Source organism: Rhea americana, unplaced genomic scaffold, assembly GCF_003343005.1.
Source record: "Rhea americana isolate MKP2758 unplaced genomic scaffold, rheAme1 scaffold_98, whole genome shotgun sequence".
NCBI lineage: Eukaryota > Metazoa > Chordata > Aves > Rheiformes > Rheidae > Rhea > Rhea americana.
In genome coordinates this window covers 954,611-978,670 of record NW_028187177.1, presented here as the reverse complement: position 1 = coordinate 978,670, position 24,060 = coordinate 954,611, and the positions used below count along the sequence as shown (strand labels likewise).

At 45.3% G+C, this 24,060-nt stretch overlaps 1 protein-coding gene across 2 annotated transcripts in view; it reads right to left on the bottom strand.

The window, feature by feature from the left end:
* ARHGEF6 (Rac/Cdc42 guanine nucleotide exchange factor 6) overlaps positions 1–24,060 on the bottom strand; it is a 50,449-nt gene that overhangs the window by 12,495 nt on the left and 13,894 nt on the right. For both annotated transcript variants that reach the window (XM_085325539.1, XM_085325540.1), the window contains exons 5-15: positions 20,846–20,930; positions 15,723–15,850; positions 15,101–15,302; positions 12,096–12,166; positions 10,566–10,660; positions 8,858–8,953; positions 8,328–8,450; positions 6,809–6,947; positions 4,594–4,653; positions 1,927–2,073; positions 898–984 (exon numbers count right to left, since the gene is read on the bottom strand). In XM_085325539.1, the coding sequence (XP_085181665.1) occupies positions 898–984; positions 1,927–2,073; positions 4,594–4,653; positions 6,809–6,947; positions 8,328–8,450; positions 8,858–8,953; positions 10,566–10,660; positions 12,096–12,166; positions 15,101–15,302; positions 15,723–15,850; positions 20,846–20,930 (1,233 nt within the window). The remainder of the gene's footprint in view (positions 1–897; positions 985–1,926; positions 2,074–4,593; positions 4,654–6,808; positions 6,948–8,327; positions 8,451–8,857; positions 8,954–10,565; positions 10,661–12,095; positions 12,167–15,100; positions 15,303–15,722; positions 15,851–20,845; positions 20,931–24,060) is intronic.

Sequence of the window (24,060 nt, the reverse complement as noted above, 5' to 3'; positions counted from 1 at the left end):
CCCRCGCAACTAGGTCAAACGCCTGAGAAGAAGCTCCCATGACAACGGAGTCATCCATCCCTGGCTCATCTGTCACCCTTGAAACTCACTGGGTGCAAAATCTTTTTACAGAGAAGTCAGGAACATGAACTTCCCTTGGTTTTCCTGAAAGCCTTCCATGTCCCTCTGCTTTGCATAGTGAACTGCCCACTTGCCTCACTTCCACTGGCAGACAAAATCTAAGCCCAGCAAAACTCTTCCCAAATTTTTCCTGTCTCCCTCATCACCCTTGCACACAACAAATGACACATCAATACAACAGTATCCTTTCCGGGAGTTTATTTATCRTTTATTGTTTATGTTTATGTTTTATTTTTGTTTATTATTTATTTATTTAGAGTAAGATAAGCTCCAAACAGCCTGACTGCAGCCATTCAGAATGCATCATTTAGGCTGCATTGTACAGTGGAAATTTTGCCTATATACACAGGTGGCCTTTATAATAGTGAAATATTTTCCAAAAATAGCACAACGCTGAGAGTCAGCGGGCTGTTCATGCGGAGCAAAATCTTACAGCTGGGTCAGGACTCCTTACACGCACACACACACACACAKAGAGATTTCATGAGAATAGCAGGTAGGGGAACGGCAGTAGCTGCGCTTGGTCCGAGTTGGTTTTTTTTTCCTAATTCCACAGCATTCACACTTACAACATACTGTTTAACCAGCTGGCAGGACAGAGGTACTTTCAGTAAGTGCCCGAGCAGGTATGGTAAAATCAAGCCCTGCTTCCTTAGCGTGGAGCACTAACACCACAGCAGAGAGATTTGAGGAAGCAGAGGCTTTGAATGTTATAAGAGATATCTGATTTCCTTTTTCACACCTAACGCCTCATAACTTCAAATTAATCATGCCTACCTGATATATGAACCCGCTCATCCGTGGGCTTGCAGACAGCATAAGCAAAACATTTGAAAATAACAAGAAATAGCGCTCTTCTTTCTCCTGCGGAGACAAGAATTAAGGTCAGTCTAGTTTGCAACCTATCGCAAGTACTCTCCTCTCAGCAAAGCGAGCTTGTSGTGGTTGGAATCACAGCCTTAGCAGGACCAAGACCCAGACCAATTACTCTGGCTTATTTTCGTTACAGCACCACTTTTCTGCATTAACCATACTATTTTTTTTTGAGGGAGCCTCCATACATTTTTGTTTGCAACTTGCTAATCCCAAAGATATTACTGACCTCCCTTTCTAATTCCATATGGTCTCAGAAGACCTTATGTCTCCCAGTATTTCAAATCCCAACCGAGACAGGAAGGACTAGACACTGAAGGGCTTTGTTTTACRGATCTTCTTTTCTAGGGGAAGTTGCTATAGCAAGCAATTCAGTGGTAACAGGCACATTTCCACACAGCAAACACCAAAAACTTGCAGTATTCATGGGTTTAACCCTACAGGAAAACGTCCGTTAAGAACACATACGCGATAATTCAGGACCAGCATTTGCTCTTACAGTACAGGAATCCCTTTAGCTATTTCCACAACGCAGTCAACTCTGGAGCGGGACGTCACGACAGCTACCAGGCTGTGCACAGGATGTTGCAAAATGATTATGCTAATGCACACTTTAAAGATACTCTTGTTTCTTAGAGTAAGTCACAGGGAAGAAGAAGGGAAATTGATGTGTTAAGTGACACTAAACCACCTTTTTTTTTGTTTGAAAAGTGTGTCATTGAAGGCCCGAAGCTAATCCCTCGGGACTTGATGCAGAGCTTGACTTCAAAGACATGCATCGTCCCAATGTGCAGCACTCCCTCAGATAAAACTAGGCATCATTTGTGAGCACTTTGCTGGTCTGGGGTCAGAGTAGCTCTCAGCTTGCATAGCTAATCCCATGAGCAAGTGGGGATTTCTTCAGCCAGGAGAAGGAAGGACCACTGCACTTACCTCACTTCCCCCACACTGTACCATAACCTGGGACATGTAGATTATGCTTCCCATCGTTTTTATGTCTTCTCCTTCCCAGCGCTGGATGGATTCTGAAAGGATTTGCAGTTCTAGTTGTTTCCTCTTCCTCAGCTCCTGGCACTGTGACTGGAAATCACAGCAACAGTGCTTTTTGTTAACAAACGGTCAGACTCAAACTCGAACCATCCTAACAAAGATGGATTCACCAGCCACGCTTCCACGGCCTGACAGCTTTAGCCAAAGGGGCTCAGYGCTGAGCACGCCAAGGGATTGCACCACAAGCAGAATTTGACTGCAGGGCTCAAAGCGTTAATCCAAAAGAGACCCATGGCAATGAGAGGAATTCAGCAAAGATGGACAGCATCACATGCAATTGGATCTACCATTTTGCAAAAGCTTCATTACCTTTGCACCACGAAAGCCTGTACGGAAGCCTGCTTTGGCTCTATTACATAAAGTTTGTTTAAAATCACACCTTAGCAATTTACAAATTAATGAATTCATTAAAATGTCCAAAAAATTGCAAACTGCACTGAGCACACTTTTCTTTCCAAACCAGTTCTATCTGAGAGAAGAGAGTCACATTTTCCAAACCAAGATAGCCAGAGTTAAATGTTTCTGATTTTGTTGGTGCTCAAAGAGACTCTCCCAATTTTGCCCAAACAGCAAATAAARTCCTATCTGCAACAGTGCAGAGCCCCAAAAAATCATACTTGCAGATACTTTTCTAAGAAAATTTACAAAACACAGACTGGGAGCTTGGCACAATATTGCAGCAACAGAGTAGAGTAATACAAAAGGAAGCTTTTGAAGCTATYGTAATTTAGAAGCCTGCACCAGCGCGTAGCAGTTCTGGACTGGTAGAGCTCCTTGGAACAGCTAGTATTTCAGCAACTTTCAGCAAACAGAGGACAACGCTGACTAAACAGAGATGACCCTGCAAATCCACGTAAATTTTGTTATAATCATTTTTTATAACCATTTTTATATATATAAATATATATATATATATATATATATATATATATATATATATATAATGGTTATAATCGTTATAATCATTTTGTTATAACCATTTTGCTAAGGGGGAAAATTGCTGCAAGACCAAACCTGGGCTCAGTTTTCACCTACTTGTTTTTCTAAACCTCTGTTTCCCCTTTCAAAGTCAGGAAGGGGGTCAGTGGCATACAAATTCTTTAAACATCTAGATCTTTTCACAGGCCCAAAGGTAAGGCCATGCTGGGTCTAGCCTGAAAACACATACAACTTTTGGATTGGACTGTGAGAGATTCCTCTGGTTTTGCAATTGTTATGTGCTTCAAATGGGTCKTTAGCTCCCTGAATGGCTGAACCTAAAGTTCACCTGGTGCAAATTCATAAAAAATCCACAACAATCCATCAGAATCTGTATAGCAGGCACCACTGCAAACCACACAGCTCTGCTCCTGCTGTGGCTCTGCAGGAACATCTGCTGTGCCTTCATGCAGCAGCCTTTCTGATCCTGGCTTCCTGGGAGTCTTGTGTTATGTCGCAGAAGGCATTTCTGCCCATCTCACCTCAAATCCACAGCGAACCACTTTAATTACGCAGCAACTACCCTAAACTGCTAAGTGCCCAAGTATATATTTCAAGTAAAAATCTCTATCGTTGATGAGCATTTCTAAAGATTAATGACWTCGTACAATTTAACTGAGTTATTCCCCTATTATCTACTAGAATAAATGGAACGGGAGCTGAGTTTCTAAGTAAATGTAACATGATCGCCCTTTCCTGTTTTCTATGAACTTTCTCCTCCCCATCTTTTATCTGCACTGCTAAGCACYGAAAACTTGCATCTGCTCTGCTAAGGAAGGAAGTTGGACCACATCTGGAGCGGTTATAGTGAAAGGTATTCAGTGGCCTCAAAGAGAGAGTGCATATAGCTTCTTAATAACTGAAAAARGCTTTGCTGAGTAAAATATTTGTGCATGTGGATGGCTTTCCTCCCTTTCTTCATCTCATTGCAAAAGGACTTTGAGGGGTGTAGGTAACRCAGTTCACTGAAATAGGTTCAATATCGCTCTCTGACTCATTCCTTGGCTGCTGTTTGTGCAGCTCGTTCCATTCGCCGCTGATGGCCAGGGCACCTGGAGTGACAAATATCTGCGACGCAGCCAAAGCCTACTGATGTACTGTGGAACAAATCTCAACAAAATCAACAGCCATTCACTGGGCTCCGAGGAGGCCTTTCTGCTGGCACCAGCAGTTGAGTCAGACACCGGTGTTAACCTTTCATGGCTCATCTTAATGAGCAAGGGGTAGTACAGTTCCATGCAGCAAATGATTAGGGTATGAAGGTAAAAYGAGATGAAAGAGGCCCCGCCACCACCACTACCCACACACGGCTTTGTGAGAGATGCTCTGCCTCTGCTGCTGGGATCACAGAGCCAGCGCGCGATTGCTGGAACGTGCAACCAAAGGGACAACTCTAGGCTTGAAACTTGAAATTTAAATAATCTTTACAAACCATCTTTTCCACTCCAAAAGACTTTTTTTCTTTTTCTTTTTCTTTTTTTTTTAAACAAGGAGACAAATGTCAGGCTTGACTCATTCTTTGTGAAACACAACCCTGAAATGGAGCACGCTATTTTAAGAATCGCCACCTACCACAAGAGACTTGAAGGATGTGACTGCTTTCAAAATCTCTTCATGATCTGCATGCGCCTCCTAGTGAAGGGAAAGAAAAATCTCTGAGCCATGAGCAGCAGCAGCCCTGGGAAGTGCAGAATTGCCCCTGTGCACTCAGGGCTGYGGGGCTTCAAAGGAAGTGGGACTCAGGGTGCAGGCAGCCAGGACAGCACGAGGGGACAAAAATCCCCCTGGTTCCAGACTTGACTTCCTCAACGCCCTGCTCAGCTTGACAYGTTTTAAAGCAGCTATGTAATCCATTCATATCAAACTATTCAATGAGTGTTAAAATGGCCAGTGCAAGAGCAGGTCTGATTTTTCTTAGACCAAACAGCTTACAAAAGAAAAACCAGTGAGAACAGCCAGACGGTGTAGGGTGAATCTCTGTTTTCAAACTCACAAAGAAAAATTCTATTTGTGAGATATTCCAGCTATTGCCCCACCAAGGGTAGGATGTCCATGGTCAATGGGAACTCCACACCTGATGGGAAGCTCTTGGGCTAGGCAGGAGAAAGCAGGATGCTGCTACTTATTTGACTCCAGCTGCACGCTGATACTCTCCCAGCACTTTCTTCTGTGGGTCTAGGGCCCTACATCATAAGCTCTTTGCCATCCAGACCCTATGCCCAACAACCAAACAAATCACAAGGAGTCGAGGCTGTGACGGAGCTGGCCCTGCGGCTGTAAAGGGTGTCTAGAGTCACTTACCCTTGAATCCTGGATTGGGCTGCCCTGAACAGACCTGCCCCGTTTCCAGCAGCGTGGYGGTGCAGGGAATGCTATGGCATACATCTGTACTGGATACATCCATTCTGCATGCATCGCAACTGCATATGCCCATATTCTTCCCAGGGGACCAAAACTCAAAACCTCCCCACCTCACAAAGCTCATCACAAGCTGCTGGACAGCACCAATGCAGGGGAAGCAGGAAATACAAACAGGCCCAAAAGCAATGAGCAAAACCCAYCAAGGAGTATTAAATACAACCTTCAGCTTAAGAAGCCTGTGCTGCATGTAGCTCCTGTTCCTCCAGTAYCAGCCCTTGCTGGAGGCTGGACACAAGGTGAGATATCGCATGGGTTTGTCAAGCATAGCCCTTCCTACGTCCTCCTCAGCCCCAGACTTTGGTGTCTCCACTGCCAGCACACCAAAATAAAGGGTGCTGCATGTTTTCTGGTCTTGCTGCAAAGGTCCCAAAGCGGGAATCCAAACACAGAGGCCAAATCCTGCTCATAAGGTAGCAGTCTCATACCTCCTCTTTGCTGCATTTTTAAAGGCATTTGAATATGCTTGCACTGCCACAGCATCACAGAGATGCAGCCAAGCTCAGCTCTGTCCTTGCTGCTTAGCTATGCCAGGTGAGGRCAGAACAGGTCAGTATACGGTCTTGTGGCCTCTCTTATGCAGAAAAAACTGTCTCAAGCACAGAGGTTTTAATTTTCTGGCTGGGATGTAGATTTGAACAAATATGGCTACCCTTGCCAAGTAATTAACTGGTGATTAATGCTGGAAGAAGCAAAAGCAAATCTGGTTAAAAAAAACAAGTTATTTCTGTTTTCTTCATCAGCTTGCATCCCCCCTGGAGATTTGCATCCCCATCGCTGCAGCACACCAGCAGGTGAATGGCAGAGGAACGTCCGAGAGCACATCTGCCACCCACCAAGAAGGTCTCTATCCTCCCCTCAGTGCACTCTTGCTCCCAGGCACTCCCTCCTCCACCCCCACGTTTGTGCTCTGTGCCAGATCGATGTCTGCACGAGTGTGCTTCAGTTGATGAGCACAAACCTCGGGTGAGGGGGTGGAGCGTGCCTGTGTGTGGCAGGAGTGAGGGGCCGGGGAAAAGAATCTCAGAAAATGACAACAAAAACATGGAATTATAACCTCTGTGCAAATAAGTGTAACTAGCCTGACCGTGAACTCTTGCTTTAGCTTGGGCTAGAATTGGTCCATCTTTTGTGAAGGACTTGGGTGAAGAGCAGGCACTGCCTTCCCCCAACTCCCCCTCACAATCCTCCCTTGCTTTCCTACTTTTAAGCTGAAAGGCTCCCATGCAGGTATAATGCCCTTTCCCACCTCCTAAGCAATTTTAGAGTGTTGGGCTCAAATACTAGAGGAAAGCGCAGAACTGCTTCTTGCCATCTGGGGACAGGTCCTGCAGCACCAAGGGACACAGTAGTCCCACACCTCACCTACCTCCATGTGCCGTTCCAGCTCCTGCAGAAGTGTCACATACTTATCCAGCCTCAGGAAGGGTTTGCTGAGGCTGGTGGTTAAGATGAGAATGCCTGGGTTGGCCGCACCCTGGCTCTCCATAAACTTCTCCAGCTCATCGCTATAAATAAAGACAACAACAAGCATCAGGGCTTGCCGCCACCGAGGGCTGGGTTCTGCTGCCTCCCACACTCTCCCAGTGGCTGGGGCTCTGCTCTGAGCTAYGCTGTTTTAACAGCAATCCAAAGCACCCTCCAGGGACCTCCCAGCTGCAACCCCAGCTGGTAAGGCGGGGAACAGCTAGCTTGTGGTTGAGCAAGACCATACCTCCCAGGGACGCTGGGCGGTGGCAGGTCTTTGTGCGTGCAGTGTCCAGGGGTACATCGGTGCCAGCTGCTGGTACCCCAGGAAAGCGATGTGATACATGGCCAGCTGGATTCTCTAGAGCAAGGGCTGTAGGCACTCATGCTACGCGGGAGGATGTCACAGCAATAAGCTGCTCGGGTGCAGGGACCATGCTGGGAGCAGTGATGCCAATGTTAGCACGCACACCACTTTGGAAAATATGGCTTGTGCATATCCGTACATTTGCCAAAACTGATTGTTTGCTTGATTAAAGAAAAAGGGTCAGATAAATGAACCAAATGAATGAGTCATTTACAGGAGCCAGGCTTTTCATTAGGCTCAATTAAAGTTGGATTTCAGAAGGTAAGTAAATACATTGCAATCTTCCATTGCAGAAAGGGAAGAACCAAGCAGTATGGCTGCAGTCTTGGCTTTCCCATCAGTGTGGGAAGGACAGCTAAACTGCATTAGAGATGACATAATTGTAGCCTTTCAGCATAGTATATTCTTTATCATGACATTACACAAATTGAGGTGTCTGCTCAGGCTGCACATGTTGAAGGAAAACGCTATTACGGTGATGTACCAAACACCCCTCAGAGCAACTGTCGTGTTGAACAGCAGCTCAGTTATTGAATTGGTTAACTCCAGGAGATTTTCTGAGCATCCTCCATTTGCAGTGATGTGCTCCATACCATAGCACCACGCGTAGGAAAAAATACTCCCATCTGCAAGCATGTGAGCATTTCAGCATCAGGGTTGAAACAGCATCTGGGTCCTTAAGCAAGGAGCAGTTGTAGGAGATGCTGCCGCRTGGGCAGAGTAAGGCAAACAGAGGTTGCCTCTGTTTTACTCAGGGTACGAGAGTCTTGCATGTACAGATTCAACTTGTGAGACCAGCTCTGAACACTGGTCGCACAGATCAGTGCACAGCAGAGCTACAGGAGCTCACTACAGCTGCCAGACTTGTCTCCATGCTGAAGCTGAGAAGCCCTGCCAAAGAGCCCAAAGCCACAGCCACTTTCCCGGCAGCAGAATTCCTGTTATCTCCACACCCTATTGCCAAGATCCTGGGCAAAAGCCATGCCAGGCCACATATTAATAACATAAGTAACTTTTTAAAGGAGGAATTTACATTCCAATCTCCGTCACTCACCTGTGTTGCGTGAGGACGTTSACTGCAGACGGGTGGTTAGCACAGTATGTCAGGTACAGGGAGCGGAACTGGGGCATCAGGTTCATAAAACAGCCTCCCACTCGCTGCTGATTCTCGGGGAGCCTACAAGCACCGACACACCAATCAAAACGTCAAGGCTCTCAACCTGGCACATCTTCCAGCCTCCCTGGGGGATATTATTACTTCTGATAATCTCCTCTCTTTCCACTGACAATCTCTACCTTTATGCTTGCCAGATCTCCCACCCTGCCCATGTCTGCATCTTTGGGCTTGCGACACTTTTGTGTCGTGTGTTTCAGCAGATGCCTTAACAGTAGAAATGGCAAAGTTTCTTCTAGCTTCCTCCCTTTCAAAGCACTACCTGCTGCCTTTCTTCAATCCTGTTATTTTCTTCTATATGTAACAAGCCTAAGACAGCAGTCAGGATGAACGTTAATGAATGAGTCTTTCTATTAGTTTTAGACATAGTCTAATAGCTTAACACTCTCAGTGCCACGGCGGGAGCTTACTTTGCAACTTCTTCCAAGGCTTGGTTCAGCGTTTGCTGAAACGCATAGATTTCTTCGACATTTCCCAGTAACGATGCAATGTCCACAGCACTGAGCCTAAAAGAGTCAAATCACCAATTAGCATCAAAGAAATGCCGCACAGTGCCTCTGAGCAGACCTTTTAGGAGGATCCCCACAGCGTCTGKGAGCAGTCCTTCCAAAAAGGCCCAGGAATTTTTGTTTCCCCTAGATATACCACTGAACATGATAAAACACCAAAATCTATGATCTGCGAGCTACAGACCACAACCTCCCAGAGAAGATGTCTGCTGTCAAGGATTAACTTAATTGGATTTTAATCACTTAATCACACTAATCTTCTCAGATATTTAGCTGTCTAATAGACACAGACAGATGGGATTTCTTAAAGGGGTGGAGAGGGAGGTGTGTGCACAGACACAAAACGAGCTTTGTCTTCACAGATTCATGCTGTGGGTTTTCCTATGTGAGGAGGGTCCTATAACGTGGCCCTTCAGGTAGGGGTGTTCTGTTCCATGTGTAACACTGGATTTTTCCTAGCTAAAGGTAATGTCTTTGCTCCTGTCCTCCTCAGAGCCAAATGACTCACTGTCACTGTCTTACAATCCTCATACAAGTGATTTGCTGCCTGCGGCGTAGTTAGGCTGAGAGGATGAGAATTTTTCACAGCTGAAGTTATCTTATGTGAAGATTTGGGGAAGGAAGGAGAGATTTAAATAGACAGGCCTTAAGACACAGCTGTCCCATCTCTCCAGACTGGAAGATGTCTAAACATCTGCCTGCTCCCCGTGATGCCTTGGAGTCAACCTGTCCCCTTGACAGCACACTCACRCTCAACAGAGCAAACACAAGTGCAGGCTAAACGGTCAGGGCTGCCAACCTGGGTGCTATTTGGGGCAGACAACTGCAAAGTTGAGGCAAAAAGCATGGGATAAAGCTAACTGCACTGAGTATTTTATACACACTGGATCTATTGGTGCAAATCTGTTGATATGCAGAGAGCTGTATATCACCATCTGGATAAAGTGCAAGGGAATCCTACGGATGTGACTGGGTTTGTGCTGACTCTGAAGCGTACTCGTCGGCACTGATGAAAAACACGATGACTTATTTCCACAGGTAAACCTTGACAAAGGCACTCGGTTGTCCAAATGTTGCTTGGGCCATGAGGGACAGCAGCACGCTGTTTCTGAACAAGGAGACACTTCAAGCAGATCACAATATAGATGAGGAGAGAGGGGAAGCACTTCTTGCTCAGAAGCAGTTCAGACTAAGTGAGAGGCACTCTAGAGAGAATATACCTCCTGGCTTACCAAATGAAGAGATGACTAGGCAATGCCACTTGGGGCTGAGAAGTCACAAGACAAATTACAAGGGAAGAAGCCATGCAAGGCATACCGCCAGGAAACATGCATGTCAGGACAGTCACACATGAGCTTGCAAATGAATTATAACAGCCAGCCATCTACCAAAAAGAAATGCCCATCTCTAACACAATCATATGCCTGCATGACCACTGAGGAATAGGAAAAAGCAGAAACCTGTACAAACATAGTCTTTTTCTTGTTCACAGAGAAGTTTTAAGGTTTTACAAGAGCAGTAACAGTCCCTAAACATTCAAAAGAGGAGAAGTATGAACTATGGTCAATTTTACAGGGTTCTGTCCATCTCAGATGCCCTTATATCTTACTTATCATAAGACTGGAGGGGTCTTAAGTAAGTTCCCAGAAGTGACTGGAGTTCCTTCGCATAATCTCGTTCTGTTTCCAGAATATTTTGCAACACCTAGGGTGAGAGACAGAGCACTGAGTAGATCTTAGTACTAGTGACTAGTTACAGGAACAAGACATCAGCTTCCAAGTGTAGAGCTATCATGGAAGTGTATGTTAAGTCCATAAATGCCTTCACATTTGTTAATGCAGAACCCAGAATGCTCAGGAAAGCCCTAGAGATCCAATTTATGGATTTCACTTAGCAAACTGGGGGAGTCCTGAAAAACAGGTGTTAAGGGCTGCTCCTTCTTCTCTGGCAAAGCATGAAGACAATGTGAATTCAGATTTGAGTTTGGTATTTGACCCCTGAAAGGCTCATGCCTAACCCTGCATGCATAACTGGCTGCCAAGGTATGCAAACAAATGATTTGTGCATGCATCCTGGGACCACCATCTGCACGTAGGCAGGCAACGATTTAAATGTAACAGTGGCCAGAATGAAGACAACTCCTGCAACAGCTCAAGCCAGAGCACAGCTCACTTGCCATTTTGAGGAAATGCTGAGTTCAGTTTGGTCCTGCTAATCCATCTCAGCAGCTAAGTTGTCTCCAGCAGTAGGGTAGTCAAACCCACTGCCTTCACAATCTCAAGTTGCACAATGTTGATAGGGCTTYTGAGACAGTGGAGGTGGTTCCCAGTCTTGTAGACAGGTTGTTCCCACTTCGCTTTTTTTCAAATATATTTTGACATGCTGATGAACCATGTCACTTCTGTGACTGAGAGCCAGGGAAGTTCATGCAGGCATTTTAACTCTTTTGCACCAATGGGCTTACTCTAAGCTGGACACAGTAGGGAGGTACCACCCCCCTTTGCCAGACATTACCRCTCCTGTAGCAAGATGGTAGAAGAGGAGATGTTTCTCTACCTCTTTTGCTGCCACAGTTCATAGCCTGGCATATTGTCCTGCTCCAAAATGAACTCCAGTTAACAGGTCAGGCTGTGAATTGCAGCAGCTGCTCCTCCTCTGAGCACTGTAACTTCTGGCAGAGGCACAGGGCAGACAGCTCAGGGTGCAACATCTCCAGCCACTGCAGCTAAACCAAAGAAGGGGCTCGTGGATCACAGCTCTATTTTGACTTGCTTTACTCCATGACACAGTTCATTATCTCCCCATCTTTATCAAAGGAAGATAACTGACATTCAAAGGAAAAGACTGGAACAGAAACATAATGACTTTTTCTCCAACACTAATCTCAAAACTGCTGTGTTATCKCAGTTGTCTACTTCAAGTTCTCCTTTAGACATCTTGCAGCATCTTCCATTTGTGGTTTTTTATATTGACAATCTAGTAAACATCCTGAATCAAGGAAATGGTAAAAGCTGCATTTAAATACAGAGTCATATCCCCAATTGTTACAAATTGCTTCAGTGATTTCTAAGGGAAGGAGCCAGTTCAGATTAATAATATGCTACTTATTAAAATGTACAATCAGCGCTTTAGGACTTACCACAGGGTAATAATTCTTTGTCAGCTGAGTGCTTTCAAGTCCTTTTAATGCTTTGGGAGAGAGTGGTTTATCTGTACAAAGAAATACATCAGTAAATTATATTGCAGAACTCCCATTATCCTGCCAGGAAAAGTCGCTGCTGTATTGTGTCCTGCAGACTGCAGAAAACCCTTCACCACTGTAAACACACACAAGAGCAACTGCAGGGTTTGTCTGTCTGCTTAAAAAAACAAAACAAAACAAAACAAAACAGAAGCAAACTTAAGGCACGCATGACACTGGCAGCTGGGGGAGACGCACTAGACCCAGAACGCAGCCTCTGCCGCAGACATTTACAGGTTTGCTCTGAAATCCCTGGCGACAGCCCAGCGGCTGGCACTGTTTGGAGCTACAGTGTAGCTTCACCTACACCACAAAATTTGGGTTTTAAAACTGGAAGTCCATCAGAAGTGCTGTATACAGGGTTTTGCTCCAGGTAATTCACGAGGTGTCTGAAGCAAACTCCAAGCAGTAAGTTGAACCCTGATCCCTGCGGTCTTTTGTGTTGTAAAATCCTCCGCGGAACGAAGGCAGATTTGAACAAAGAGCTCACACAAACCTGGAAGTCAATTTTCATGTTTGTTTTTTCCCATTTGCTAAATTGCTACGGATGCATCCAGCGAGGCACGCACGTGTGTGCACACGCACACCCGGCTCTATTGTTCCTTCCCTAGAAAAGAGCACTCCCTGCCAGTAAACACCCAACAACAATCAGCGTGTGCTTGCATCGGGGGGAAACAACACCTCTGCCAGGAAGCTGCCTGTACTTTTTAGTTCCTCTGGYGTCGTGCTCTGGCTGTGCAATCCCCACATGTGCAGGGTGATGTCCCCACCGCAGGTTCGGTTTGGTCCTTGCTCTCCACGGGAGATGGGCTCTGACAGCACTCCTGGCACTGCGGAGGTAATGTTACTCCTCCAGGCTCGTGCAGGGCAGCGGCGCAAGGCTCTAAGTGCAGGYCCTGAACGTGATGCTCTCTCTTGGTGGGCTGTGGGAAATGTGTCTGTGTAGGAAGAGCMCCAAAACTGCCGTGCAGAGCAGCCAGGCCTTCCTTTTTCCCTGCATTCAAGCAACAGCTTCTAAAAGGCAATTATTTTCACACTGATAGCAGGGAAGAAGCTGAAGTTGATAAATTTAGCCCCTGGAAACTGCAGCTTGATGTATTTTCTAATTATTGCCCTTGTGGAGTTTCCTGTCACTTCCAGCCCTGTGAGCTCTGCGCTTCATTTAAAGACTCAGTGGTGATTTGCTCCACGCAGCTGGTTACTACAACCCGAAGGGCGCACTCAGGACACAGAGCGAGCGCAGACACTGCTCAAAAGCAAGTAATCCTATGTAGAGTGGCAAGTCTCGCACCTTGGAGGYGAGGCTCAGGAAAGCAGCTCCTGTTGGCATGCAGCGAGGGTTGGACGCCCCGCAGGCAGAGCCCGTCCTGGGCCACAGCGGGCCGCGGCACGCGGGCGCGTTACGCAGGGTCGGGGTGATGGTCCCTGTGTCAGCTACTTGCAACACAGCCACGTCCCCTGGAGCGAGCGGAGACTGTTTGTGTCTGCACCCCGGAGGAATGAACTCTCCTCCCATATGGAAYGGAAGAATGGTGGTTACTCAGCCTCGGTGCTGGAGAGAGCACCCAGAGGGAAAGACTTTGCAGATGGAAAAATCTGGCAAGCGTCCATCAGGAGCAACAGGAGATTTGTCCTTTGCTTCACTGAGGTGCTGCTATTTCATGAAACCCCCATTTGACTTCTCCCATGGGACTGAAGTTTGGTCTCCTTTTAAAAATGTTTCTCTTCTCCACTCACTGGCTTAGTTAGTCATTCCTGAGCCGTGCCAGACAAGCCTTCACTATGCTGTGACATCCAGCTCCAGCTCAGACATCTTTTCCCAGAGGGAAATACTGGGAAATCAAATATTCTAAAAATGATTTTTTTTCATTTAGAATTAAATAACAACTGGCCTAATTCTGAATGTTCACTCCTAAATTTTACTCTTCTATTTTTTGCTTTTTCACTTGCAAGTGCGGGAGCAAGAGTTTTAAATTCTGTATTCACTTTGCAGACTACTCTCACCATCTCACTGTGTCTGAGGCCAGGACTGATCCTGAAATGTAAGTACATTTAGCACACAAGGGTTCTCTGATGAGGGTAAACCCTCAAGGCACATCAGGAAATTAAAGTTGGATTTTATCAATTTTACTATCACACAATGGTCTGAGAAATCCAGCAGACTGAGTTGTTTGAATGCATGTGGGCCACTACAGGGCACTTAGCCAGTGGTATCTTCCATGTTATCATCACTGCACATCTGGTTAAAATCACATCTCAGAAAATGCTAAGAAAACTCAGACAAAGCTCAAAGAAAGCAAATGTCATCAGACTGGTCATTCTCTCTCTCTTTTTTTCCTCAATATTGCCTGCAGCTTCGCAGCAGGATGCATCTGGGGGAAAAGGTACTAAGTGAAATCAACCATAGCTGTGCATGAAAACAGGGTACTGTTCCCTGTGGCCATATAGTTTTTGTTATCTTGTTCAYGGAGATCATGAGCATTCATTCTACCACTGCCAGAAATGGCAGGATCAAAGCCAAATACACGGCCTGACAAAGGCCTTAAACAAAAAGGTAATTCTGTGCTTAGATACTGGAAAGACCTCATAGCTCCCCATGACAAAGGGGGCTAAGCAGACCCCCAAAGCATTCTCCGGCCTCTTCCTCCAGTGCCAGAAGCTGTCCCTGCTCCTGCGCTGTGCTGCTGGACGCACTGGATTGGAGAAGAGGGAGAGGCAGCTCTAAAACAAGTCATGCGAAAGGCTACTCTTTCCCATTCTCGTCCATTCATACTTCCATTAGCACTGTTGCTTAAAGCACACTAACAGTCCTTAATAAATAGCAGCAATTTCCCAAAGGCATAAGGATCTACACTGCATTATACTGCTGTCATTCAATCAGCCCTTGAAAGCAATTTGCTTACCGGTAGATTTGATTTCTCTGACGTAGTTGCTTGGGAACCAGCCTGTTTTTCCATTCAACGTCCCTTCCCACCAGCCCCCTTCTTCAACTCGGGTAACATAAATAATGTCTCCTTTGTTAACAGACAGTTCATCCTCATTGGTCTGCTTAAAATTGAACCTGGCTTTCACCACCAGCTGATGACTGCCATTCTCTGTCATCTCCTACAGAAAGAAACATGGAAAAACATTAGCAAATAATCCAAAAGGTAAAGCAGAAGCCACTAGGACAAGCCATTGTTTTTTCTTGTTGTTACAGTTGGCTTTTTCAGTATTGCAATTTTTAACAGCAATAATACTCTTGCTCTTGTGTAAGCACTCCCAGAGGACCACAACGTTGCTCCCAAATATCARTTATGTTTCATAGTGCAATGGAAAGCAGATAAGCATGGTTCTCCTCATCTCGCAGAGAGGAGCACCAAAGCTTGGAGGAGCTGTGARACTACCTCCAGCTGGGGCAGCAAAGCTATGATGGAGCTGAGAGCAGAATACAAGTCACTTYGCCATACATGACCCACAGGTACCACTCACACCTCTCTGCCCCACAGCTATCAAACCCTTGAATAGATTTTAAATAAAGGATACCACAGGCTTGGACTGCCTCCTTAACACCTTTGTTGACTGTGAAGCTGTGCTGTTGGAGTTAGCGTGGGGACCTCCAGCTGCGGAGCTAAGAGACGATACTTGAGAACATGGTCTTTTTGATGGCTGATCTGGTAAAGTAAAAACAAAGTCTGCATTTTACTCAACTGTCTACATTCCTTCTGCATCACAGCAAAGAGAGTAAAACACTTAGAAGACAACGGCAGGGCACAATGGCTGAAGGAGCACCTAACTGAGCAAAATAGCTAGTGCACTGCACCTCTCATGCGGGCACCCCTCACTGGCAGTGAGAATGCTTTTGCAGTGCTGATGGTTTTGCTAACTCTCTTCCATGATGGAGTGAGTTGAACAGCATCCCAAGGCACTCCTAGGTTACACCAGCTCTACAGCCACTCTTCTGACTGCAATATTTTTTTGAAATCTCCCTCAAAACATTGAGAACTAGGATGAACTAAATCCACACTTAGTCCAACGCTGCCCCCGTGGGAATGTTCCTGGCATCCAAGTTAGCACTGTTGATGGTATTTCAAAGGTTAGCTCACAAGTGAGCCCTCGCTGCTGCAGCTGTAGTGCATGCTTCCTCGCAGAGGAAGAACGCTGAACAGCTGTTAAACACAATCGTTTCCCTATTTAGATGAGTCCTTCTGGGTTCATTATATAGCTGGAAGAGGCTATGCACAATTTTGATTACTGTTTGTGGACTGCTGCTATTAACCATGTGAGTGAGGGGTGCAGACCACACTGAGGAAGGGCAGTAGCGTCACCCTCTAGAGACTGACAGCCCACAGAAAGGATCGAACATTGGAGCTGCTTCCTTCCTACGCTCAAAGCTCACTCCCTTGCAAGGTAGTCCCYGGGCCTGTTCCTGACCCCACATGCCTGATGCTGGAGATAATGACAACACTCTGACACATATTTATGTTTCATGATTAGTGATTTGTTTCTGTGTTGCTACTGAAAAGCCTCCTGGATGGTAGAAAGCTTCCTGGTCACAGCTAACTCGAGCTGAGATTGAACCAGTGGCCTCACCACAAAAAGCAGTATCTACTACTACAGGACCTCCTACCACTCAACACAGTATTCTGCTCGGATACTGCAGATCAGTAAAAACATGGGTTTCATGCCACTGTAATTTCCAGTAGTTCTTTGCTACTGTATTTCATACCACACTGTGGAAAAGTAATCAAATCATCTCCATTTTATGTGGCATCATGCACAAACGAAGCAAAGGCAGCTATTAACATTTCAGTAAACTGTGAAGTGTGGTGAATTTAGAGATCTGCATTATGTCCTCTTTTTAAATTAAAGAACATTTYTATATTCTCAATAACTTGTTTTCTATCTGCAGCGTGGACCCAGTCTCCTGTGAACCACTAAAGGATGACTGGGAAGAGGAGACTACAGTCCATAGGCTTATCCTCAGTGTGCAATGCCCCTGGAAAATGTTTAGAGTCTCTCTTTGAAAACTTTACAACAGAAGAAGGTGATCAAGCACTCTCCAGAAGAACAGTTACCATGTGTGTCCAGGAACTAGAAAATACGGACTGTAATACTGTTATGCCCCCGTTATCCTCCAGTCTCAACATCAATATGGGAAAAACATCCTGAAAGGGAAGTTTAGTGGGAGTTACAGGAACTTGGCTGGGTCTTTTTTTTCTCCCCAGAGGATTTTTGTTTAAATAGGAAAACATCTCAGTCTTAGATTGGACCAGGAGCAACACAAATGGCAATTTCTTTGAAGAGGAGACTGCCTTTTGCTTTGTCCTTCTACAGTGCCTTATGCAATGTAGATGAGGTCCGTGACTACAACTCCCAGGCAYTGCTGCCTTGCAAACCAACAGCCTTGCTCTGCCTGGTCCATGCAGCCAACAGGGACAACACTCATGTTAAATCTAGAGCGCTGTCCGTGAGTCAGCTCTGCTTCTTGCCTTACTTGTTACACAATTGCCTGATGACCACACGCGGAATTCTCAGCTCTCTGGACTGTAGCAGCAACAGCAAAACATTTCAGCACARAAAGCCCACTGTGCAAACATAGGATTTTTTCTCTGAAGTATCCTGATATTTGAGCAGGAGTGGTTTCAGCTGTTTCAAGCAACTTGCAGACCAGGAGGGGTGGACAGCTGCCAGTTTGAGATGTTCTTCCCTTGATTTGTTCTAAAAAGGGAGGGCGTAAACCACGAGTCTAGACTTCTCCGCTTATTCAAGCAGTGAGCAACAGTCCCAAGGAAATGACTTGGTTACTGTAGATTTTATGATTCTCCCCACCCCTCCCTATCCTCCAAGCTTTTATAAATATCTGCAGCAACCTAGAAACAAATGTAAAACTGACTTTGACAGTTTGGCAAGGAAGCATATCATTTATATTGCATCATGACAGTGTCCTATTTTATGCCTGGTCCAGCAAAGAATGCTTCTGCCATATGTTGTTTAAACTATGGTGAAAATAGCTAGGTTTTCTGTTCACATTCTTACAGTATTTTAGGCAGATCAGCCTAGCCTCATCCATCRCAGCTGCATTTCCTCCCCGGCCATCTCTTGCAGATAAAAGCATCAAGGTCTATATTGCTGTTATTTGATAGACAGCTGCTATGCTGAATTTATACATTACAAAGATGCTTCCAGTTATTTGTATAACAGGATCCATGAAGACACAAGGATTTAGGGTTCAAATGGATGCTCAGAAACCCACTGTCACATCACTTCTTAGCTGTCACCTACTCCTCTCTGTCTCCTACAAGGGTGTCAGGATGCAGTCACTCTGGAGGTAGGGGCTGTATGCGCAGGCATGTTGCAGCTCTTGAGACAGCAGGGCTCCCAATCCCTCCTCTGGGACAGCTGCAGCCAGCACCGCAGCGCACTGCTGGGGATCACTGCAGGGAACGGCTGGAGGCAGCCAAGCACCACTGGGGCAGGCTTCCCTGCCCTGTGCTGTTCCCCCAGCTCAGCCCAGCACTGCTAAGAGCAAGGTGGAGAAGGAGAAAGGAGGAGGTTTTATCCTGACCCTGCATTCAGCTGTTGGCCCCTCTGGTGAGATGGACAAACTGGGTCATCTGCAGTCGTGGTTTGCAGGACACAGGCTTCAGTTTCTCAGGAACTTGGCCAAGCCACCAAAAAGGCAAGCGTTCTAGACATGTAGTTTTTTTACCCTGTACTTTCCCCAAGGGTGCTCTCTGTCTGAGCAGCTAATTATATCACAGGCATTGCGCTTTTTAACATTTAAACAGAGAAAGCATATGTTTAAGCAGATGTTTGCCATGAAACCAAGAGGATCCCAGCTTCCCTATAGCCCTTTCAGTAATGTGTGGCAGAAACTACTGCACGGTAAAGCCGTATCTCTAACCTCGTGCAGTGATTGTCGACCTCAGCTGAGAAACACCGATGACTGCAAGAACAGAGATGGGGCTGTTATCAAAGGCACTGCTGCAACAGCGGCTTACACCTTTTGCTTTCAGAATAATGAAGCTAATACCATAATTACATCATTTGCAATGGCTGTCTAGGTAACCTGCATTTTATATCCCCATCCTACTGAACCTTCTGATTCGGGTTGCTAGGAAYGGTCATTTAATGGACCAGTAAGAGTCTTTAAGAAGATGTGCTGAGGCTGAATTACCATCGCTGACTTCTAGGGAGCGAGCTGGCAGCAGAGCTGTGTGCTGCCTTGAGTGAGGCAGCCTAAGAATTCGCATTTCTTCAGAGTAGAATTCAGCAACACACATATATGTGTGCRTGTATATATACATATATTTTTGTATGTATATATATGTATAATGTAYRTATGTTGCTGCTGTTGATATAATATATGCATTTATGTAATACAAAATATAGTATTTATATATACAACCATACATACATATATGAGATATTACAAAACACCAGAACAAAAAAAGATAAAAAGGGGAAGGAGGTGCTTCAGTTCCAGTGATGAGATTGTTTAACTGAGCAGCTCTGCAGCTCTGTACTAGCAGAGAGGAATCCAAAAGCAAAAGCTAACTAGAAAAAGAAATGAAATGAAACCACTACATACCAAATGGGGGAAAATGCAGTAAGTTGAGGGAAGATCTTTCCCATGAAAGAAAAAYGGTGTTTGGGGAAGTTTAATTTCTTCTGCTTTTAATCATCTAAAATGCAATTTACAATAGAGAAATCAAGCTCTGATCCTGGTCTTAGATTTTGGTGGATACACAGGACTCTTCATGAAAATATGACGGGGCCCTTAAACACTTTCTCTCCTCTATACTCTTTTCAGATTAACGTGGACCTGTTCCTCAGCCCCTCACTAAAGACCCCTTAAGTCCTCTCAACCCTTCACAGAACATCCTGTTATAATGATTTCCTCCAGCTGGTACAAAAGCAGGGAGCTGCCTACAAAAATACAGAAAATCTGTTTGCACTCCCTATCAAACTTCTCCTTTCAAAGCCTATTTGTCTGAATATTAGTACAAAGCAGCATGTAGAGAACAGCTAAATATTTAAGAAGGGAAAAAAAAAAAGGAAAAAAAGAGGAGCTGATGTATGTTGCTTTGGCAGCCGGCTGCTGCACTTAGTGGAGCAGGACAAATCATCAGCGGCAATTGTCAGCATTTGATTTCCAGTTACGGGAGTCTACTTCACAGACCGAGGGAGAGGAGGGGAAGAAATGTCAATAAAATCGACTGAGCATCTGGCAACTATGTTTGTTTTGACATTCAGTAGAGCTATTATACAGATGGACCTATTTTTCTGTTCAGTTTTAAAACATACTACTTAAAATACGATATTTGCATTTTGGGAGGTGCGTACTAATTTATGTTCAGGCTCCTTTACAATGACCTACTTTGAGGTCCCTTAATACTGTCAAAATTGTCCAGAGGTCCCTTAGTGTAAAGTGATAATTTAGCTCTGTAAAGTGTATGCAGCAACTTTGAAATATTACATTTAAACCTAAAATCAGTAAAAATATGAAATGTTGATCCTACTGTCTGGTACAGAGTGCTGGCAGCACAATTAGTCAAACCTCCAGAAATCATTATAAGCTATGAATTATCAAAAAAAAAAAAAAAAAACTCAGCTTACATAAGAGACAGCATTTGAAAAGAAGATAGAAAAAAACTTTTTCTTACCTTCAGTGGCTTTATTTACAGCTGTTAATGTGCTCAGGACCTTGGAGAACTGTTCTCCTGTGTACAAATCATGTGGATCAAATAGCTGTGAAAGAGGAATTTTGTCAGTTTAGCATGAAACATCTTACTATCATTGTCTGACCAGCCCACGGTGATACACGGTGACAGTGATGATTAAATAGCCCGCATGTCTCTGCAGGGATGGGGCATTCATTCAGGGCTGACAAGTCCAATYTCCTTTTGAGCTAATGAATTCCCGGGGTACAGGTGACACACGGTACGGGAAGGGCAGTGGTACTCATCATCAGCTGGAGAGTGTAGCACTGGRGACATGAAATCAGTGCTGTCTGCAGAGAAGGGTCAGATCTCAGTCCTTTGAAAATCGCTGAGAAGGTTATTGCTTGCCTTGAGGGAAGGAAAGCTATTTTTGTTATCTAAAGCTATAGAGATTAAGGCTGTGTGTGCGTGTGTGTGTGTGCATATATATACATACATATGTATGTATATGTATACATTCTAAAGCAGAAGAAACAAATGCACAGAATTTTCTGCTATTGCAATATGGCATAYGTAATGCATTTACACATTTTTACAGGAAGCCAGAAAAGGTTATTTTATGTGCAAAAAATTCATTCTAAAGAATTTTGTGCTCTAAGTGGGAAATAAAAATAAGAAATAACTTCTACATCATAAATTATTGTTTCTTTTACRTCTCAACTGAGTAGTGTAGATGAGGGGCAACAGAGTTTCCAAAACACTGCAATTCTCTCTAACACGTGAGAAATGCCCTCAAGTTCAGACAGCCTCTGCAAATCCTTTCCTTAATGAAGCTAAGATAAGCAATACAAAAATCTTGTGGTATTGGTAGAACCAGCAAAAACTAAACTTTAACACAAGGCACCACCTGCTAATGCACAAATACACACTGTCTTGCAGATACGGAACAGAGATCTGCAAATCCAGGGAACAGGGAAGAYAACTTTAAAGCTCTCCTGTCAGACACTACCTGCTTACAAATTCTTCCAATGCACTGAAGAGTATATCCTCCCAGATAAGTACTAGAGCATTAATTATCTTAAAGACGGTTCTGCCCTTTGTAACGGCCCTTTCYTGGTTTCCTTGCATAGCTCCTTCAGTCTGCTTTGCAGGAATCACTAAGAAAGGTGACYGGCCTTTTCTGCGACCCTGGATGCCTGCAGTGTCTCCTTCTCCCTGTGCACGAGCTATGTGYCAGCGCAGCAACGAAGTTCAACACGAGTAGGACAAAGGCTGCTCTTTGGTGAGAGTATTTTTAAAACTCAACTCAGCCATTCAGTAGTGGGAGCAAGACCTTACCGATTTAATCCACCATCAGTGAGGAAACAAGACTGCCATGGCTCACACTCAAATACTACATGTATTAAAATCAGCAGCTTCTGCATCAAACCACAGCACTCCAGAGCAACCGCTCCACTCGCACCTACAACTCTGCACGTTTCAGAGAAGCCCCCACCTGCCTYGGGCTATTTGAAGCTGATCCGCTACTGCCTGCGCTCACCTGGTTTTGCTGCAGCAGACCCCGTGGACCCCCTCCCCTGTGCTAACTGTTCCCTGGTGCGTGAACCAGTTTTCCTGCTTTGCAATAGGTGCTATCCGAGAATCTCCTCCAGCTTTAAATAGCAACGTTAGAGTCTCCGTTGAAAGGCAGAGAGAGCCTGGGAGTCCGCTGACCCTGCTGGCAGTGGCTAACATATGCAACCTTACGGGAGCACGTCTTCACTCTGCTGCCACGCAGAAGAGGAAAGTAAACACCGAGGTTACAGTGTTTGCTAATATCTRTTTGGTGTGTCGTTTTCTCAGTTAYGTCCTTTTTCTTCCACTTCACTAGTCAAGAAAAACATGTTCTGCCTTGAATGGTGGCATCTTTTTTCTTTCTTTCTTTTTTTTTTCTTTTTTCTTTTTTCTTTCTTTTTTTTTTTTAAGGGGAAAAGCACATTCCTGGTCTTTTAATGCACAAAATAACGTAAGCTCTGATTCATCAGACTGACAAAGCCCAGAGGGAAATGGTAGCAGGAGGGATGCAAAGGAAATTCTAGCACAAAGCAAACAACTCTCAGCACTTTCTTCATAAAAAATTGTCTGGAATAGCTACTGTGGAACAGAATGTGTCTATATGGAAAACTATTCTGAATCAGCTACTGTTCTTTAAAAATATTTTGCACCTTATTCCAGAATAAACTCATCATAGAGATGAGTCTTCAATTATGAGCTAAAAAATAACTTTTTCCAGCGAAATGCATCCAATAATTCCATTCTTAATTAAAAGACAAGCTGCAAAGCTGGAAGGAAAATACAGGGGGAAGAGGATTTCACTACTTTCATGGAAAAAMCTGTACAGAAATAAAACTCCTCTTAAGCCTGCAGTTGTCATTTGAAGATGTCAGTTAAAATGCTTTTTTCCTTCATTCAAAATCACAGACTGCAGCTTCCTCTAGCAAAATATTCCAGCTGCTYGGTCAGGCATCGCACCAGAATAGATAAAACCTGCACTGGGCTGCRCTTCCAGTCCTCACTGGAAAAACAGCAAGAAAGTGAGGAAGGGTCAGTGCTTGCAGGGTAGGGACTGGCAGAGCATTCAGCTTTTCCCACGGCCAGGGGACCGACACCTCCCCAATCAGCGCTTCTGAAAAATCAAACCGAGGTGCATTTAGCAGATGACCACAGCCAAAATCCCAGCGCTTGGATGCCAGGCCCAGGAAAGTTAGGGAAAGCTGGGTGCTAAGCCTGAGACAAGCTGCTTTTTATCTGCGCAAACTATTTCCACCATTAGACAAAACCCTGGCAAAACCCCAAGCTGCACACCAAAGCTCAGCGTGAACACGACAGCGAGGACGRGGACCCACCGGCCAAAGCGGAACCGCAGGCTGGAGCCGGAGCAGCCCGAAGCCAGGCAGAGACCGGCGTTTCGGGCGCTTAACAGCCCCCGCAGCTCGGCGGGAGGTTTGCCTCCGACTCCAGCAGGAGCAGCGCCGCGGCCGAACTCTGCCGGCTCTGCGCAAGCCGGTGGGCCGGAGAGCCGCSGGCGGCCGCGCTGCCCTTCGCGGAGCGCGGGTCCAGCCCCCGTCGCCTCCGAGGACGGGGAGCCCGGAGCCGGGCCGGCTCTTGCCCCCTCCTCCTGTGCTGCAACGCCTCCGCGCCCCCACGACCGACCGACCGACCGACCGACCGACCCCCGC